Genomic DNA, 17,422 nt, shown 5'->3' with positions numbered 1-17,422 from the left:
ATTGAAAATGTAATTCAGTATAGGACAATATTTTCAAAAACAGTGTTTTTCATTACAGAACACTTTAGTATCATTAAAAATGAAAGAAAGGAAGAAAGAGAAAGAGGTATTTTTTAAAATCGGAAAAAAAGACTCAAAAGGAATAATAAAAAGCTGAAATCTATTCCTTATAAATACTAAATAAAATTGAAAATTAGCAAGAAAAGAGAAGGCAAAAACAAACACTATTAGTAATAAAAAATGAAGTCATAACAACAGACAATGTAAAGTTTAAACAGAAATAGGATGAGGCTCATGACAATAAACTTGACAACTTACATAAAATGAAAGAATGTTGTTGTTGTTGTTGTTGTTTTAAGAAAAGCTTATTATAATGGTCCTAAGAATCAATAGAAAAGATGAACAGTTTTGTAACCATATGATAGTTAAAACTGATTGTTAAAAATCTCACAAAGAATACATCTGGCCCCAAAACTAACAATCTTGCAAGAAACTTAAATTCTCAATTTATATAAACTCTCTAGAGGAAAGAAAAAGAGGAATACTTCTAGACACACTTTATGATATCCAAGCCAGAAGGGATTGTAAAAGAAAGTTTAAATAGTCATCTACCTCATTACTAACTTAAATTTAAATATGTTAAACAAATGTTAACACACTGAGTCCAGCACTGCATAAAAAATGCCATGTGCCATGACCAAGTTGGCTTTTTCCTTGGAAAACAAGGTTACTGCAACACTAGAGGTTTGATTAATGTAATCAAGCACATCAGTAACTTTGAAATCTATGATTTTGATGTCTATGAGTACAAAGCATGCGATGCAATTCAACATCCATTAAAACATTCATTAAAAAAAATCTCGGTAAATGAGCCATTGAAGGAAATGTCTTCATGATTAATGGACATTTATGAAAATCTTCAGCAAACATCATAAAAAAAACAGTGAAATGTTGAAAGTTTTCTTTTAAGATTAGGAAAATGACAAAGATGGCATCTTGATACCAACATTAGGAAGTGAATACATAATATATCAAAAATGGCAAGAGGAAAAAAACGTGTCATTATAGACTCCTCAATTTAGCTAAAATTTTATTTAAAACTAAAGGTTAAATAAAGACTCTCAGGAAACAAAACTGAGTGTTTACTACCAACAGAACTGCCCAAAAGGAATTTCAAAATGATGTACTTCAAGAAGAAATATGATCTGATAGCAAAGGACTAAAAAGCAATGTGAGCAAAGAGAGTGATAAAAATGAGGATAATTCTATATAAACATTGAATACATAAAGCAACAATAACTGGATTTCAGCCATCATTATAAACCTTCCTTTTAGTAGGAGAAATACTAGAAATCTAGCTCACTTATATCTCATAACTTTATCCCTTTCCAAAGGATATTTGGCTGCTAACAGTTAAATAAGTTTGTCTTTCCTTTTACCTCCCGACTCCACATACTTCAAGATTGCTAGTGACAAAAGTTAGTAGACATGGGAAGAAAAATGTAGACTATGTCTAACGAACAAATGAAGTAGCAAGTTGCAATCGAGCACATCAGAAAGTGTTAAAAAAAAAAAAAAGAGTCAGGGTGTGGCCATGGCCAGGTAGCTCAGTTGGTTCGAGCATTGCCCCAATATGCCAAGGTTGTGGGTTTGATCCCAGTCAGGGCACATACAAGAATCAACCAATGAATGCATAAATACGTGAAACAACAAATAAAAAATTGAAGGAGTAAGAGCAAATTTAGAGAAAAGAGAACTGTCACTACCTAGTTAATAAAGTCCCAAAGAATGAAAAATGGGAAGAAACTATTAAAAATATTTGAAAGAGAAATGATCCAGAATTCCTTCATATCAAAAGAGATAGATATAAAGATTCCCCCTTCTGGAACGGGGGAGTAAGTTCCCAGAAGACAAACCCTTCTGTAAATAACCACCATAAACAAAAAGCAACTTCCTGGTGGTTCTGGAGAATGATAAAAGCACGTGTATATTTTAGGGAGCTGAAGGTGTGGCACAAGTTGAGTTCACCATCTTTGCAGCTTTGACCTAATAGTGGCTTATGCTCATGGTATGGCATTTGGTGGCTAAAACAACAGTAAAGACAGAAACTGGGCCTGGCCAATGTGGCCCAGTGGTTGAGCATTGCCTCATGAACCAAGAGGTCATTGGTTTGACTCCCGGTCAGGGCACATACCCAGGCTGTAGGCTCAATAACCAGGAGGGGGCATGCGGGAGGCAGCCGATCAGTGATGTTTCTCTCTGATCAATGTGTCTATCTATCCCTCTCCCTTCCTCGCTCTCTAAAAATCAGTAAAAACATTTTAAAAAAAAAAAAAACTGAAGGGACAATCCTAAAAGGTAAAGAGATAGAGAAGCCTAAATCTTTAGCTGGCACTCAACCCAAACAAATATGAGACATGCTCCAATAGCTGAGATAAGGGAAGAGTGAACTTATCCAAGATATGAGTAGCTGTACCCTGTAGGTAGGACAAAGTTTCCAGTTTGAATCGAACAAACTTAATTGCCTCTGAAAACAACACTTTTTGGAGGAATAAAAGAAAATCCAGAGCATCATCTGTAAAAGGGATGAGCAAAATTTTTTGGTACAGTGCCAAATAGTATATATGTTAGGTTTGTGGGCCATATGGACTCTGTTACAACTATTAGACACTGTCATTGTAGCTTGAAGGCTGCCGAAGAGAACATGTGGACAAATAGCGGTAACTATTTTCCAGTAAAACTTTATTTATAAAAACAGCTAGTTCCTAAGCCAGTTTATAATAATTCAATCAGTTAATATATAATGTATTAAAGTATTAATATTTCAGAATAAAAACATTGCTACATAAATAATCTCACAAACATTGCACAATTGTTCAGAGTAGCCTTACTCATAACAGCTGACATCCCAGATGTCTATGAAGAGGTGAATTGATAAACAAAATAGTTTATCTACCAGTGGAATATGATTTAGCAAGAAAAAAAAAACAATTACTGATATACATAAAAACATATAAAGAATGTATGACTTCTGAATGCAGAGGAAATTTCGTTTCTCCAATTGAAAGTAGAAAGGAGAAAAGGGGAAAAATGGCATAAAATGAAACACAAAAATAAAATAGGTTGACAATAAAAATCCTAAAAAAAACTCTAATTTCGTAGCCCAGCTGGCATAGCTCAGTGGTTGAGTGTCGACCTATAAACCAGGAGGCCATGGTTCGATTCCCAGTCAGGGCACATGTCCGAATTGTGGGCTCAATCCCCAGGGTGGGATGTGCAGGAGGCAGCCTATCAATGATTCTCTCTCATCACTGATGTTTCTATTTCTTTCTCCCTCTCCCTTCCCCTTTGAAATCAATAAAAACATATATATTTTTAAAAAGACCACTAATTATAATAAACATAAAAATGTTAAATCAGTTGATTAAAAATTTGAAAGAACTATAACTTGGTTTAAACAGAAAAATATAAAATCTAGCAATAGCTTTTTTCTAGTAGACATACCTATTTAGCCATATCAATATCCATATTTATATTTATATCTGGAAAGGTTGAAGAGAAAGTATGAAAATATTAGCCAGGATGGTGATTTTAGTGCCAGACAAAAATGTTTTAAGGCATAAATCATTTTTTAAAAAAATGGAAAAGGAAAAACAAATCAAGCAGATGAAAAAACTTTAAATGTGCATGTACCTTGTAATGTAACTCAACATATATGAGAAAAAACTGTCAGAATTACAGGGACAAATAAATAAATAAATAAAGTTGGGTATTTTAATACATGCTTGTTAGTTACTGATAGATCAATCAAACTAAAATAAGCAAACAAATAGATATTTTGAATAATAATATTAATATGTTTCATCTAAGATCTAGTGACAGATAATGAACTTTAAAGAACACTCACATCCTTTCAAGTACACAGAGAACAAATACTAAAATTTATCATATATTACATTAAGTAGAAAACTTCAATACATTTTAAAGGATTGGCATCATACAGACGACTTCATCTTATTGCAGTGCAACAAAGTAGATGTATTTAATAAAAGGTATCTTTTAAAAATCCAAAATGTCTTTAATTCTAAAGCAATACGTAAGCTGAAAGAAAATGAATGTACCATGTGAAATTTAATTGCAGAGTATGGAAGAAGGAAAACAAAACAAAAACAGCATAATCTATGAGAAAATTTGATGGACTGAACCACCTCAAATTAAAAGACAGCGAATACTAGACAAAGTTAAGACACAAATGACACTGTTTAAAATAAGGAATTCTCACCTAGACTATAGAAATAACTGCAAGTCAGCAAGAAAAGTATAAAATTGAAAAATTGGCAAAAATGAAGATAGGCAATTTACAAAGAAAGAGACTTAAAAAATAAAAGCCCATGTCCATAAGAAGTCGTGGGAAAATAATAGTTCTGAGGAAAGAAATTAAAGAGCTAGATTATCCAGTAAAATAAGCTGCCATCAAACTCATGTGCTCATAGACCGTAGCATTAAGACTCAAAGGGTAAGATGAACCTTTGATTAGATGGCCGAACAGGGTGAATCAATTCCTGTTGATTCCAATCAAACCCACCATAACTTTACAGATCTTATAGGAAGGAAGGACTTTATAAAATCTACAACTTCAATCTCGACAACATGATTTATCAATTAGGCTGCTTGAATTGCCCAAATAACTACTAGCCATTGGGGGCAATTTCATGTTAAGCCTTTTTAAGTCCAAATTCCTGTTGACCCTGCAGTTTCACAATGCCAGCTCAGTCTTCTAGAATTCTTCGTAGGATACCTTAACTCACTGCCAGACTGTTCAAGGAATCAAATGGGAGGTTTTAGAAGTCCTACATACTTTGATGTATCAAGTTGGTATTAGAGAAATGTAAAATGAACTTTCTACGTAACTTTTTTAAGTCACCATATAACTCAATTACACTAGAAAGTTTTCTAGACAATGTAGTACGTATACGATTCACAATGTGCCTGTCCAAAAGCAAAGGCAGAGCCTTAAGTTTCCCGGAGGTCTTCGATTATTTTAGCACACTTCCTTACTACTCAAAAAATGTAACTTTGTGTGGCCACTTCTTGCTGTTTCTAGGGAAACATCCATACATCTGTGTTCTCAGCTAGGCTATTACAGGCAGCTATTATAATGACTTGATGCAGTTGGAGCTGGCTCAGCCATAAGATGCCAGATGGCCTAGAGGCACCAGAACTCAGGAACAAGGATATCCAAGAAGTTAGCATATTAATGCAGAAGAGTGAGCTATTATTGCTGGGGGTCAAGATGTTTCTCAAGCATCTTTACAGCTATGTCTTTGGGTAAATTTATCATTAATTAGGTCAGCATGTATGTAATGTCGGAGTCACTAGTGCTTGTGTATAAATGTTTACAAGTATGGAAGAGCAATATGTAATTTAAATACTATAGACCAACTGCCATAGTCTCTAACATTTTACCAGAAACACACGTTGAAAAGTTGCTATGAATCCTCATTCCATGCAGCTTGATAGTTATTTATAACTGGAGATGGAATGGTGGTAAGGACGCCTGATTAACATGTTTAAGCTGTGAAACAAAAGTTGTCTGGCCTTATCCATTGGTTTTTATGTAGTCATAAATTAATATTTTATTGAATTATGTATTACTGAATTTAATGAATTAATTAATTTGGTTAAATTAGTGTTTTAGAAGGTTATTTCCACATTATCTTGTCATATACCCACAAGGAGATTTGTTTTGGGTAAAGTCTAGATGGCAGGTTGGTAGGTACAATAATTCCACGTGTATCCACTTGAAGGTATATGTGTGTGTCTTAACAAGCAGAACTAATAACTATTTCCTCCAATATTTTTGTTATACCTCCTGCCACTGTCTATCCTGTACCAACTTACATGTCTACTTGGATGTCTAATAGGCATCTTAAACTTAAAATATAGCCAAAACTCCATTCCAAGGTATTCTGCTTCCCATTTCCTCCTGCCATAGTCCCCCCAAGATAAATGCATGGCTTGCTATCACACCCTTCAAATCTCTAAACCAGGGCTGGGGAACCTTATTTCTGCCAAGGGCCATTTGGATATTTATAACATTATTCACAGGCCATACAAAATTATCAGCTTAAAAACTGGCCTGCTATATTTGGTTAAGCATGTCATTGACTAACCCCTAAGGCCTTGGCAGGTCCTGACCACATGATTTGGCAGGCCTTACATGGCCCGCGGGCCAGACATTCCCCACCCCTGCAGTGTCACCTTTTATAGGAAGCCTTCCCAGATCACCCTATGTAAAACAGCACCATTCCTATGCTCCCATCCAGGTTGTATTCCCGATACTTCTTATCTGAGTTTATACTTCTCTAAAACACTTACCCCAACTGACATATTATATATATTAGCTCTCTGTCTGTTTTCCCAACTAAAATGTATGCTCCATGAAGGTGGGGGTCTGTGCTTCCTGCTGTGTTATCAGTGAACAGAGCAGTGTCTGGAAAGTAGTTGGAACTCAATAAATATTTGTCAGATCAGAGACTGAATTTGTAAGTAACCTCTTCAACGACTCTATCTATTTATCTCTCTACCTATCTAGTTCCTACACTTTACATGCTGCACTAATTTGGGATCAAAATGATGATTTTCAAGGTTAGTACAGAATAAGATTTTGAAATCACAGAAGTCCAACCTCTTAGCTCTAAGAGTCTCTAAAATCATCTGTAACCGTGTCAACAATAAAAATAAATAAATAAAAAACAATATTTCCACTTCTCATAGTGGAGTGTGGCTTAGAAGGAAAAGTTTTAACGACGGTCATTCCTTATTAATTAAATGCCCACACCTTATTTCTATCAGCGCCAAAATGCTCAGGGAAAAATGCAGAAAACTTCTCTTAGAGCAGTGGTTCTGAACCTTGGCTGCACATTAGAGTCACCAGAAATCTTTTTAAAACCCTGATTTCTGGGCTTCATCCTCCGGAAATTGTTTCTTTGTTACTAATGTTGTGGCCCCACCCCATCACAAAGAAACAAGATTTCCGGAGGACGAGGCCCAGAAATCAGGATTTTAAAAAGATTCCTGGTGATTCTAATGTGCAGCCAAGTTTGAGAACCACTATCTTAGAAAACCCTGCTTTCTAAGTTTGGGGTGAATTTGAGCCACAAACTCTAAAATAAAGTCATCTTCCCCTCCTCTAATCAATAAGTCTAAACAATGAATGCGAACGTACACTTTACGAATCCCACCCGGATACAACCCTTACCTGCATCTCTTGACAAAAGGAAGCCAGTGGCCCAAAAAGAATCTGGCATTGCTCGTCAGCGGTGTACGTCATCCCTGGCTGCTTGGAGGGGACCATCACGGCATTGACGCTCTGGGGATGTGTCTGGAGCAAGCAGTTACTGGCCTTTGACCTGACAATATGCAGATATGTGTAAAATTTTGAATTTACTGTAAAAAGTTATCATTAGCATGCAACAGGAAATATTTCATAAGATGAAAAATATGGTCTGACTTTTATTTATAAGCATTTCCATTTATGATAATCCTAATAATGATAATGATGTTTAAGATAACAGAATTTTTTGGATTAACTCAACTAATCTACATAACACTGAGATGGCTTTACTATTTTACACATTTATAAGATGACGAGAGAAGCGCAGACTCAGAAATTAGCTTGTCCAAAAGCAATGGGTGAAGGTAAAAAATGAACTACATGCAGGGATTTAAAGAATCTATAGAAAGCATTCTCTAGTGAGTATGCATAGTACGAATATGTCTGTGCTTGACACTGTAATACAACTTCCATTTATGAGGTGACATTTAATTTTATCATAATCCTGATTCATGTGAGGGCAGCCAAACAAAATCACACATGTTCCCATGTTCCTTAGAAACTCATTAGGGCTGCTGCTCCAGTGACCTGGTGTGTTCATATGACATGCTCAGAGCACTGTGGCTATACCATCACAACAAAGAGCATGCGCAGAATATATTGTACATATTTCAGAGCAGAATTATGGCAATGTAATACATGTTTTAGTAGATTTAGCAGAAAACATGGGCTTTATAATTTAAATGTTATGTAAAATTGAATTAAATTTCTCAGTGCAGTAAAATTAGCTAACTAGGTGTTTCTATATTTCTTAATTAGACTTTTGGATACTTTAAGCAAACCCTCTCTTACTACTTTTGCCCACTGTTTCAGCTGCTTCTTTTATGATCAAAAGGATAATTAAAGAACATGGGCTTTAAAATAAAAATTAAAACAATAATAATATTTTTCACTTATTTTTCCAACCAGGTGAGAGCTAAGTGTTACTGCTGTTGAAGGTGGAAAGGAGGAGAATCGAGGGCTATTTGTAATGATGAAAACTATGCAGTGATGAAAAACAGAGTCAGAGTGCAGAAGCATCTCAATGAAAAGGTGCAGCTTTGGTGAAAGTGGTGCCTTGTGATGACAAGAGATGTGCTGAGTGACGCGCAATGAGCATGTTCCCACGGTGAAATTCTGAAGAGGGCATTAGAGACTGTGACAGATTTTTTAAATCCTTATAATTTTTCAACCTTACAAATCACCTTGCCCAATGTTCAATTGGAAAATGTGGAAACTAAGAAGCAGGTGGGTTAAATCATATATCCCAATCCACACTATGAGACCGTGGAAGAGCCAGAATTGGGACCAAGTGCCTTGATTCCCAATCTGGTGTCCTGCTCTGCCATGCCACCCTCGCTGGCTGGCAGAGGAAGCAGGCACACATAATCATTCATAACACAACAACAGTGAGTGACCTCAGTACCTTAGAAATCTTCCCAAATCTTCCTTGCTACATCGGGACCATGAAACATCACCAAGGTTTTGTCCTTTAATCCATTCACCAGACATGATATGAAGACCGTCAGCACATGACGGGTGGTCATTGTCATGATTAATGCCCATGCTGATGTGAAATATAATTAAAATTTTAAAATTACATTAGATAAGTATTTTTAGCTTTTTCAAAACTGCAATTAAATAACAGCTAAAGACTTACAATAATGGGAGAGAAATTTGTTATAAAGTTCAAAATAAAATCAGATTTCAGATTGATTGATTTTTTTAAATGTTGTTATATTTCTATTTAGTAAAAACCATTTTCCCAATCAACCTAGCAAATAATATGCTTAGTACAGCTATACAGAAGTCATCTATAGATATATTTTTCACATGGTAGTTGTATGAGACACATAGAAGTAGTAAATTTCTATTTGGCCAACTGAGATTCCTTCTCTTGACTGGAGATCCTTTATTCATACATTATATCACATCCACAACCACATTAAACTATCATTTTCACTGTGTGCTTCATTGGACCATCTTCTTCCACTCTTCAGGTAACACAAACTGTCTCTGGGAAACGACATTCATGGCCATCTTTAGTTTTCCTATTGCATTCTGAATCTGTTTTGTTAGGTTGGAATTCCATTCTAAAAATCTAACTTAAAATGTACTAAAATAATTTTAAATTGAATATGTCTAAAAACTGCCCTTTTCTCACTGTGTTTTGATCTAGGGAATAGCCTTTCAGAATGAAAAATTGTGAATAACAAGAATATCTATAGTGTGTTTTAAAACACTAATAAAAGAATTACGATAGAAGTTGCTAAGGAAAAAGACAAGTAGACTACATTTTCTCAAATAAAAAAATTCTCAAGACTATCAAACTATATTTTCATTAAGATAAATTAAGAATTTAAATAAAAATTATTATACTCAATATATTTTGAAAGAAAATTCTATAGATGGAATTAATTAATGAATAAGAGTAATGGAATAACAAGTTCACCATGTTTCCTATCTTTGAAAACTATAAAAATTATAGCCTAAATGAAACTAAAAACACTTTATTGAATATCATTTTTTCACTTTTAGTGTTAAAAAAATTAGCTATATGATGAATCACATTTATCTTTCCTAGTCTAATTAATGCCTTTAAGTAGGGCCTGTATCAACACACATTAATAAGATGATTAATAGAGAGAATAAGAAGATGTGTGTTTCTCATACTTTGAAAAGAAAGAGGAAAAATAAGCGATGCTGTCAAGCAGGTATGGGCCAGCTCAGTTACTAGGGGTAGAGTGAAAAATGTTGGAGTTAGAGATTTGAATTCTGTATCTTCCTTACCCATGTGACAGAGGCAAGTTAAATAATAATAAAAAATAAATGTGCCTCTGTTCTCATCTGTTTAAAATACTTTACTGACTGGCTGTGACATTTGCCTAGGGATGATGTACAATGCCTGGCACAGTGCTGGATTATAGTAGGCATTCATAACTATTCTTTTTATTGGGGCAGTAAATCAGAGAAACACATCTTATTGTTTGAATTTGTCGAAAAACACGAAGCGATAAACATCATTAAAGATAATCATTAAAGGTAATCTGTTGGATTTGCTGACTTTGGTGAGCGTTGTGGACTTAAGGAAAACCAAGAACATAATAAGGACAAGAGTTTACTTTGTTCCAATGTTAAGTTAAAACAAGAAATTGCAAGTATGGCACCATCTCTTGGATGGATAAGGAATCCTCAGTGCATTTCTAACTGTACGGTTCTGGCACAGCCCCTGCCAGCACCGCGGTCCCCGCCACCACAGAGCCCAGCTGAGCAGCGTCGCTGGGTGACTCCCATATCAACGGGCACCGGCCACATGGAACACGCTCAGCCCCTCCATCGGTGGTGTGCAGTCCTCTGAACCATACACAAATACTATTATTTTTGAAAGACAATTGATCTTTCTCAGAAATAATAAAACTTCTTAAATAATGTGTCCATTTGAGAGAAGAAGAGGAACTGCTTCCAAGATTTAGCAATTTGGACATTCTCCCGAAGTAGTGTAATGCGATTTTCTAAATTGGGAAGATTACAACTTCTCATCCAGATGAGCATTTTCCTTCTGGGATCTTGATTCTCATGTAAGAAATTAGCTACAGCCACGGAGAAAGCTGGTGATTCAAGCATTGTTTACCATTAGTTAAATTTTCCTAAAGCTATTTAACTTGTAACAAAAAAGATTATCATTAAATTGGGACAGGGCTTTTTACCACGCATCTGGACCTGTCATCAGGAGACATTGCTTAGTCCTGATTCTACGCATTTGAAATAAGACAATTAATTGTGAACCTTTATCTGTTCCAGCCACTATATTAATCATTTACAATGATGATATCATTCACTCCTCACAGTATTCTCATAATGTTTCCATTATCATGACTTCTATCTTACAGATGAGGAAGGCACTGAGGTTAATTAATAGTGGAGCTGTGTCTCAGACCCAGGCAGTCTGAAGGTCAAGTTGAGAGACCTCTAAACCACCAAAATTAGAGATTTTTTTTTAAAAAAAAGAGGAGGTGCTTCTCTTTCTGGATCAAAACTCTCAATTAGTGCGAATGATTTATTGTTTTATGTTACAAATGTCTCCTCTCTGGTAGCAAAAATGTACATACAGTCCACAGCCAAGTTGTATGCATCTCGAAGTGAGACACTAGCAACACTTCTCCCCACACTGTGCGACTGAGCTACATTTTAATAATCTCAGTTTAAATTCATTTTGACAAAGAGCCTTGGGCAAATAAACTCTCCACTAACATTGTACATGGTTGTCAAGTCAACTGAAAAAATATTTTTATCTTATAAAACTTCTCAACTTTTAAAACTCCCTGCCAGGCAGTTGTGTGATATCCTGCGGAAAGCTGGAGGGAGAGGCACTCGGATTGTGAAGATGGTCCCTTTGATGGTTAAAGGGCTATAGAAGAGAACATATATAAATTCGCTCACACTTTTTGGATAATTTTTAAAAGATCAATATTTTAAAAGAGTAAGTTTGTGTTGAACACATTAACCATTTTATCATGATACATTATTTCCCACTAAAAGCCACATATTATATGGAAGAATCAACTTTAAAAAGAAACTAATTATAGCAATATCTAACTGGAAGTGGATTGTATTTCCACAAAATCACATTTAATTTCATACAATTCATTGGCTATATCTGATTTGATGTAAGTCCACTGCTGTGTGTTCATGGAAAAAAGACTAACATTTGAAAATACAAGATATTTTCATTACTTTTCATATTTCATTTCAATTATTTCTACTTGCACAAAACAAATATGTACCTCTATTGCAAGTCAAAAGCTAATTAAAAGCAAGTTAGCAACAAGGTAAAAAAAAATTAGAGGTTAATTAGAGATACAAAAAGATTCCTTTTTATTTTGCCATGTATTATGGAACAGGCTTATCTAGCAATTCAACAAACACTTGTTGAGAACCCACTATATGCTGGGTACACAGCTGGAGTCATGAAAATGAATAAGATCCAGTTCTTACCCTTAAGCAGCTAATAAATGCCTGGGTCCTGTTAGTTCTACATTCCTTAAAACTCTCCTCTCTTCCCTCCCTTCACACCACTACTACGTACTGTCAACCCTGACAAGTGCTAATTCTCTTCAATCCTGGATTGTAATGTCTACTTCACTGACCTCCTGCCTCCTAACTCTTCACATTGCTTTAATTACTTTAGTTTCTTAGAAATACATTAATACACAAACTAGTTTCCTAGGCAAAATCTTTTCATTTTCCTTGACAAGCAATTTACTGAAAATGTGAACTGTGTGCATCAGAATCAGAGGGCGTGATGATGTTGGGTTAGTGACAATGCAGCTTCCTGGGCCCTACTCCAACTGATTGCAAGAGAATATTTAGAGATAAGGCCCAAGAAACTATGTTAACACATTTTATAGATGATTCTTACTTAAAATTCAGAGAACCAATGGACTTTAAAAAAAATCTTTTTAGAGAGAGAGGAAGGGAAAGAGTAAGAGAGAGACAGAGAAACATCAACTGATTGTTCCTGCAAGTGACCCTACCAGGGATCCATTGAAACCACAATCTAGGTATGTGCCCTGGCCAGGAATCGAACCCACAGCCTTTGGGTGTACTGGATGATGGTCCGGCCAACTGAACCAATTGGACGAACCAATGATCTTCTTATCCTGTTTTTCAAACAATCTGCAAACTGACTTCAATCTAATTTTCACAGGAACGGCTCATTCCAGCCTACTTTTTGCACAGTTCTTTCCTTTCAGAATGCTTTCCCCAGCTTATCTGTATTTATAAATTCAACTCAACTTTAACACCTTCTTCCTGCATAAAGGACGCTTCAAAAATCCCAGCGTATATTTCTCACAATCCTAAACTTCTGTGCCCTTCAAATATATGGCAAGTAAGATATATCAGAACTACCTTCTATTTCTGGTGAATTTTAAGTGATATATATAAACTATTCTCACCTAGAATTTGTGTTCAGAGACCAAGAACTGTCATATTTTCTTTTTAATTCCTTGAATCTACCTAATTAAATAAATGTCTATAGACAATACAACTAAATATTCTGTAAATGTGATGAAAAGTTGAAACTAATGTGGCTTCTTACTGGCTTAGAGAAACCGTAGCCTGAAAAGTCTACAGATACTCTACTCAATCAAGGTTGCTTGCCTTACTCTAGGACAGGGATGGGGAACATCCGGCCCGCAGGCCACAAATACGGCCCACAAAATCATTTGATCTGGTCCTGCCAAGGCCACTGCAGGCGGGACTTCAAATTCAATAAATCTAGGAGCTTTTTTCATAGCAACATGCATTTATATGAAGTGAATTATATTAAGCAAATGGTGTTCTAAATATACAAATGGCCCTTGGCAGGAAAAAGGTTCCCCACCCCTGCTCTAGAGCATACATTTACCAAGGTATATTAGAGAAATGCAAACAGACCAATTCTGGTAAGGTTACTCTTTAGCTGGGTGATTTTTCCCTCTTCTATGATAGCATGGCATCCAAACCTACATTTGAAGAGAACCTCGTGTGGGAGTGCAGCCACATCTATACTGGCTCAAGTCCCACTATCACTATTAACTTGGACAAACTCCTTATAACTATAACTGGTATCATGGTCTAAATAAAGTATCAAATACAAACGCTATATATTCGTGATCTATAAGACTCTCCATAAGAAGCTCACTCGCCTGCCAATCCAATAAGCATTCAGAAGGATATTAAATCACTCCTTGAATGTACGGCCGTTGGAGGCTGAAAAGCTCAATTTTACATAAAAGTATTCGTAAAAAATTATAATACGACTAATTATTCTTATTATTCATTCACCCTGTATTATGTCTTAACAACTGCACCATGCAATTAGGGCATTACCAATCTAATAAAGAACCTTGAAAGGAAAATGTATCCAAATTTTAGGGATGAAGAAAATTAGTTCAGACAGATGGATCTGCCTAACATTCAATTCAGTGAATAGCGGGAACAAGAATTCAGGTCCAAGTCTGCATTTCCCTAATACAAGTTCTCTCTCATCTGCCCAATGAGTAGTTTCTAACACTAACTGAGGCATGTGTGTTAGAAGAAGATACTGTGACTTCTGCCATACGGAATTCTAAAGAGTAAAATGTGGGGGCAGGAAATTTACATGTAGCCATTCCCCATTTCAGTGGGTTAAGGAGCATTATTAACCGAATAATTAATTGTGGACATTTTAAGGAGCAATGGATTTCCAGAGGTAAGAGTATATTTATTTTTATTTACTTACAGCAATCTGTTATTATTTCATATTTTCCCACCCTAATAATCCTAGATGAGGAGGCATTGCCTTTATCCTCATTTCTTACTTACCTCTTACTGTCTGTCTACCCTCCATTTAGAATATATCTTCTAGTTCTAGTAAATCTATTGATGCATATCAATGCAAAAATAAAAGGCAAATATTTTATTCTCTTCTAAAAAGTACTCCTGCAGCAAGCTGAGATGAGCCAAATTTATGTTTGGCAGGATGCCTCCTAGGGCATATGCTAGCTTCTTATTGAATTAGCAGAATTTTAGATTCAATGGTCCTATTGCTAAAACTGCTGGATTTGGTCCTTCAAAACCCATGATGTCAGGACTTGCATGAATTAATTGGACAGGACCTTGCAACCAGACTTCAAAGTAGACTTATAATAACCAATACATAGTTTAACGATTTTATTTCCACAGCTTATTTTATATAGGAATTCCAAATAGCATGTACCAAAAAGGAAAAATATTTAACCATAGTTATTTGTATAATAATATTTTCTTTTACTCAGTCAGGCAATTGCATTCTTTGACAAACTAATTCCTCTTCTCTTCTTCTAGAATTCAATTACCTTCTACTCTGTATCTCCAGATGATTGTCCAAAAGATAAATATTTTGTACAACAAATGTTTATTCACTCACACAACAAATGTTTTAGTGCCTATAATGTACAATGCACTCAATTTCATGCCGAGAAAAAATATATTAGACAGAAATCCTATTTTCAGAGAGATTGCTATCTAGTAGGGTGTGCGGGAGTGTGTGTGTGTGTGTGTGTGTGTGTGTGTGTGTGTGTGAAGATAGCAGTATAAATCAGTACATATTAGAAACCAAATGGTGAGTGGTATTGATAATAAACAGTGCAAATTTAAAAAGAAAATATATTTCCAGCCGAACTTTCAGTTCTAATTTCCCGAGAGTGACAGCATTTATGTTGGTTGTTAATGGGTGAGTGAAACTGAAAGAAGGGCTCGGAGTTGGGATAAGCAAAAGCATTAATAAAGACAAAAAATTGAAAATTATGGACTGTTTCTATTCGTGAAATAGAGAAGTGGGTTATAAAGTCAGAAAGGTAGATTGGGACCACTCTATAAAAGTTAAGAACCTAAGGGTAAGGAATTTGGAATTCATTCATTAGATAGTAAAGGGCAATAAAGATGTCTAAACTGAAGACGAGGACCATGAGGACCACTAATGTGTGAGACAGATCAGAAAGATGACATGCAAGGCAAGGAGACCAGTGAGGTAGATACTGCAATAGTCCAAACCTGGAGGAATGACAGGAGAAGGAATGGACAGAGGAGATAGCTATTGCAGATGAAGAGTGAAGAGAATGTGGCAACTTGATTATGGAAAGAATTAGGGGAAGAAAGAGTTAAAAATGTTTCAGATGTCTCAACTAAAGAAATGGTAGCATTATTGGTGCCAATCACAGAAATGCCGATGTCTGAAGATGCCAACTTATAACCTAGTCCTTGGTTCTATCCTTGGCACAGTGTCCAGCAGCGTATGTGAGTAAATCTCATTGATTTCAAAGGCTTATTAGTCACAGACATAGATTCTTTAGTGTATTTTTATTGATTTCAGAGAGGGAGGGAGAGGGGAGGAGAGATAGAAATTAATGATGAGAGAGAATCATTGATCAGCTGCCTCCCGCAATCGATCGAGCCCATAACCCAGGCATGTGTACTGTCCAGGAATCAAACCATGACCTCTTGGTTCATAGGTCGACACTCAACCACTGAGACACACCGGCTGGGCCGTATATATTCTTGGTACTCTGGCATAAAACTTTAGCAGGTGTCCCAAATATATATTGCCTTCAAGGAGCTAACTCTGCATATTTATTACCTCATTAGCCTCTCCGTTTAAAAAACAACTCCTGAATTGCCAATTTAGTGGAAAAGCCATGTCTCTGTGCCAAAGTTTAATAATATATATATTAATAATACATATTCCCCCAATTTAAAAAGCAAAATAAAACCCTAAAACACGTGTTTTGCTCATATCAAAAAATGCTGTATGTTTTTATGACATGATTTGTTAAGAGATTTCCCCTAACTTATAAAATTTTCTCCACTCAACATCTCTAAAAAGTAGGCAATCTAATTATCATATGAGATTCTCAGTGAATAAATTGTGTATGTTTAACACAGTTTCTTTTAATTTTTAAAAATACAGAAATCTGCTAGAGCAGTGGTTCTCAAACTTTCTAATGCCGTGACCCTTTAATACAGTTCCTCATGTTGTGGTGACCCCCAATTTCATTGTTACAAATTGAACATAATTAAAGCATAGTGATTAATCACAAAAACAATATGTAATTATATATGTGTTTTCTGATGGTCTTAGGCTGCCCCTGTGAAAGGGTCGTTCGACCCCCAAAGGGGTCGCGACCCACAGGTTGGCGACCCACAGGTTGAGAACCACTGTGCTAGAGCTTTTTCATTTTCCAGACACCATTACAAGTATAAATTCTTATAAATGTGCTAATGTCAAATTACAAAACCATGTCATGTATTGATTTTAAGACAAACAATTCTGTCCACAACTTCATGCCCATAGAATGAATTATTTCAAGAATATGACATATTTTAAAAGGGAACTTTTTATAGTTAGGAAAAGAAAGTTGTGAGCCATCAGATACTAAATGATCAAAAAATAAAGTTTTAATAATGTAAAATAGTGACCATTTTTAAGTCCTTATAATTATTCGTTATTTTTACATAATGGGGCTAAATTTAGCAAATCAGAAAAAG

At 35.5% G+C, this 17,422-nt stretch overlaps 1 protein-coding gene across 1 annotated transcript in view; it reads right to left on the bottom strand.

The window, feature by feature from the left end:
- Nucleotides 1-17,422, bottom strand: part of ADAMTS19 (ADAM metallopeptidase with thrombospondin type 1 motif 19) — a 210,545-nt gene that overhangs the window by 91,817 nt on the left and 101,306 nt on the right. Inside the window, exons 9-10 of the mRNA XM_081092590.1 lie at nucleotides 8,802-8,942; nucleotides 7,262-7,412 (exon numbers count right to left, since the gene is read on the bottom strand). Of these exons, the coding sequence (XP_080948716.1) occupies nucleotides 7,262-7,412; nucleotides 8,802-8,942 (292 nt within the window). The remainder of the gene's footprint in view (nucleotides 1-7,261; nucleotides 7,413-8,801; nucleotides 8,943-17,422) is intronic.

The sequence above is a fragment of the Myotis nattereri genome (assembly GCF_964212035.1).
Source record: "Myotis nattereri genome assembly, chromosome: 5".
Lineage (NCBI taxonomy): Eukaryota > Metazoa > Chordata > Mammalia > Chiroptera > Vespertilionidae > Myotis > Myotis nattereri.
This window is presented reverse-complemented; position numbering and strand designations above follow the sequence as displayed.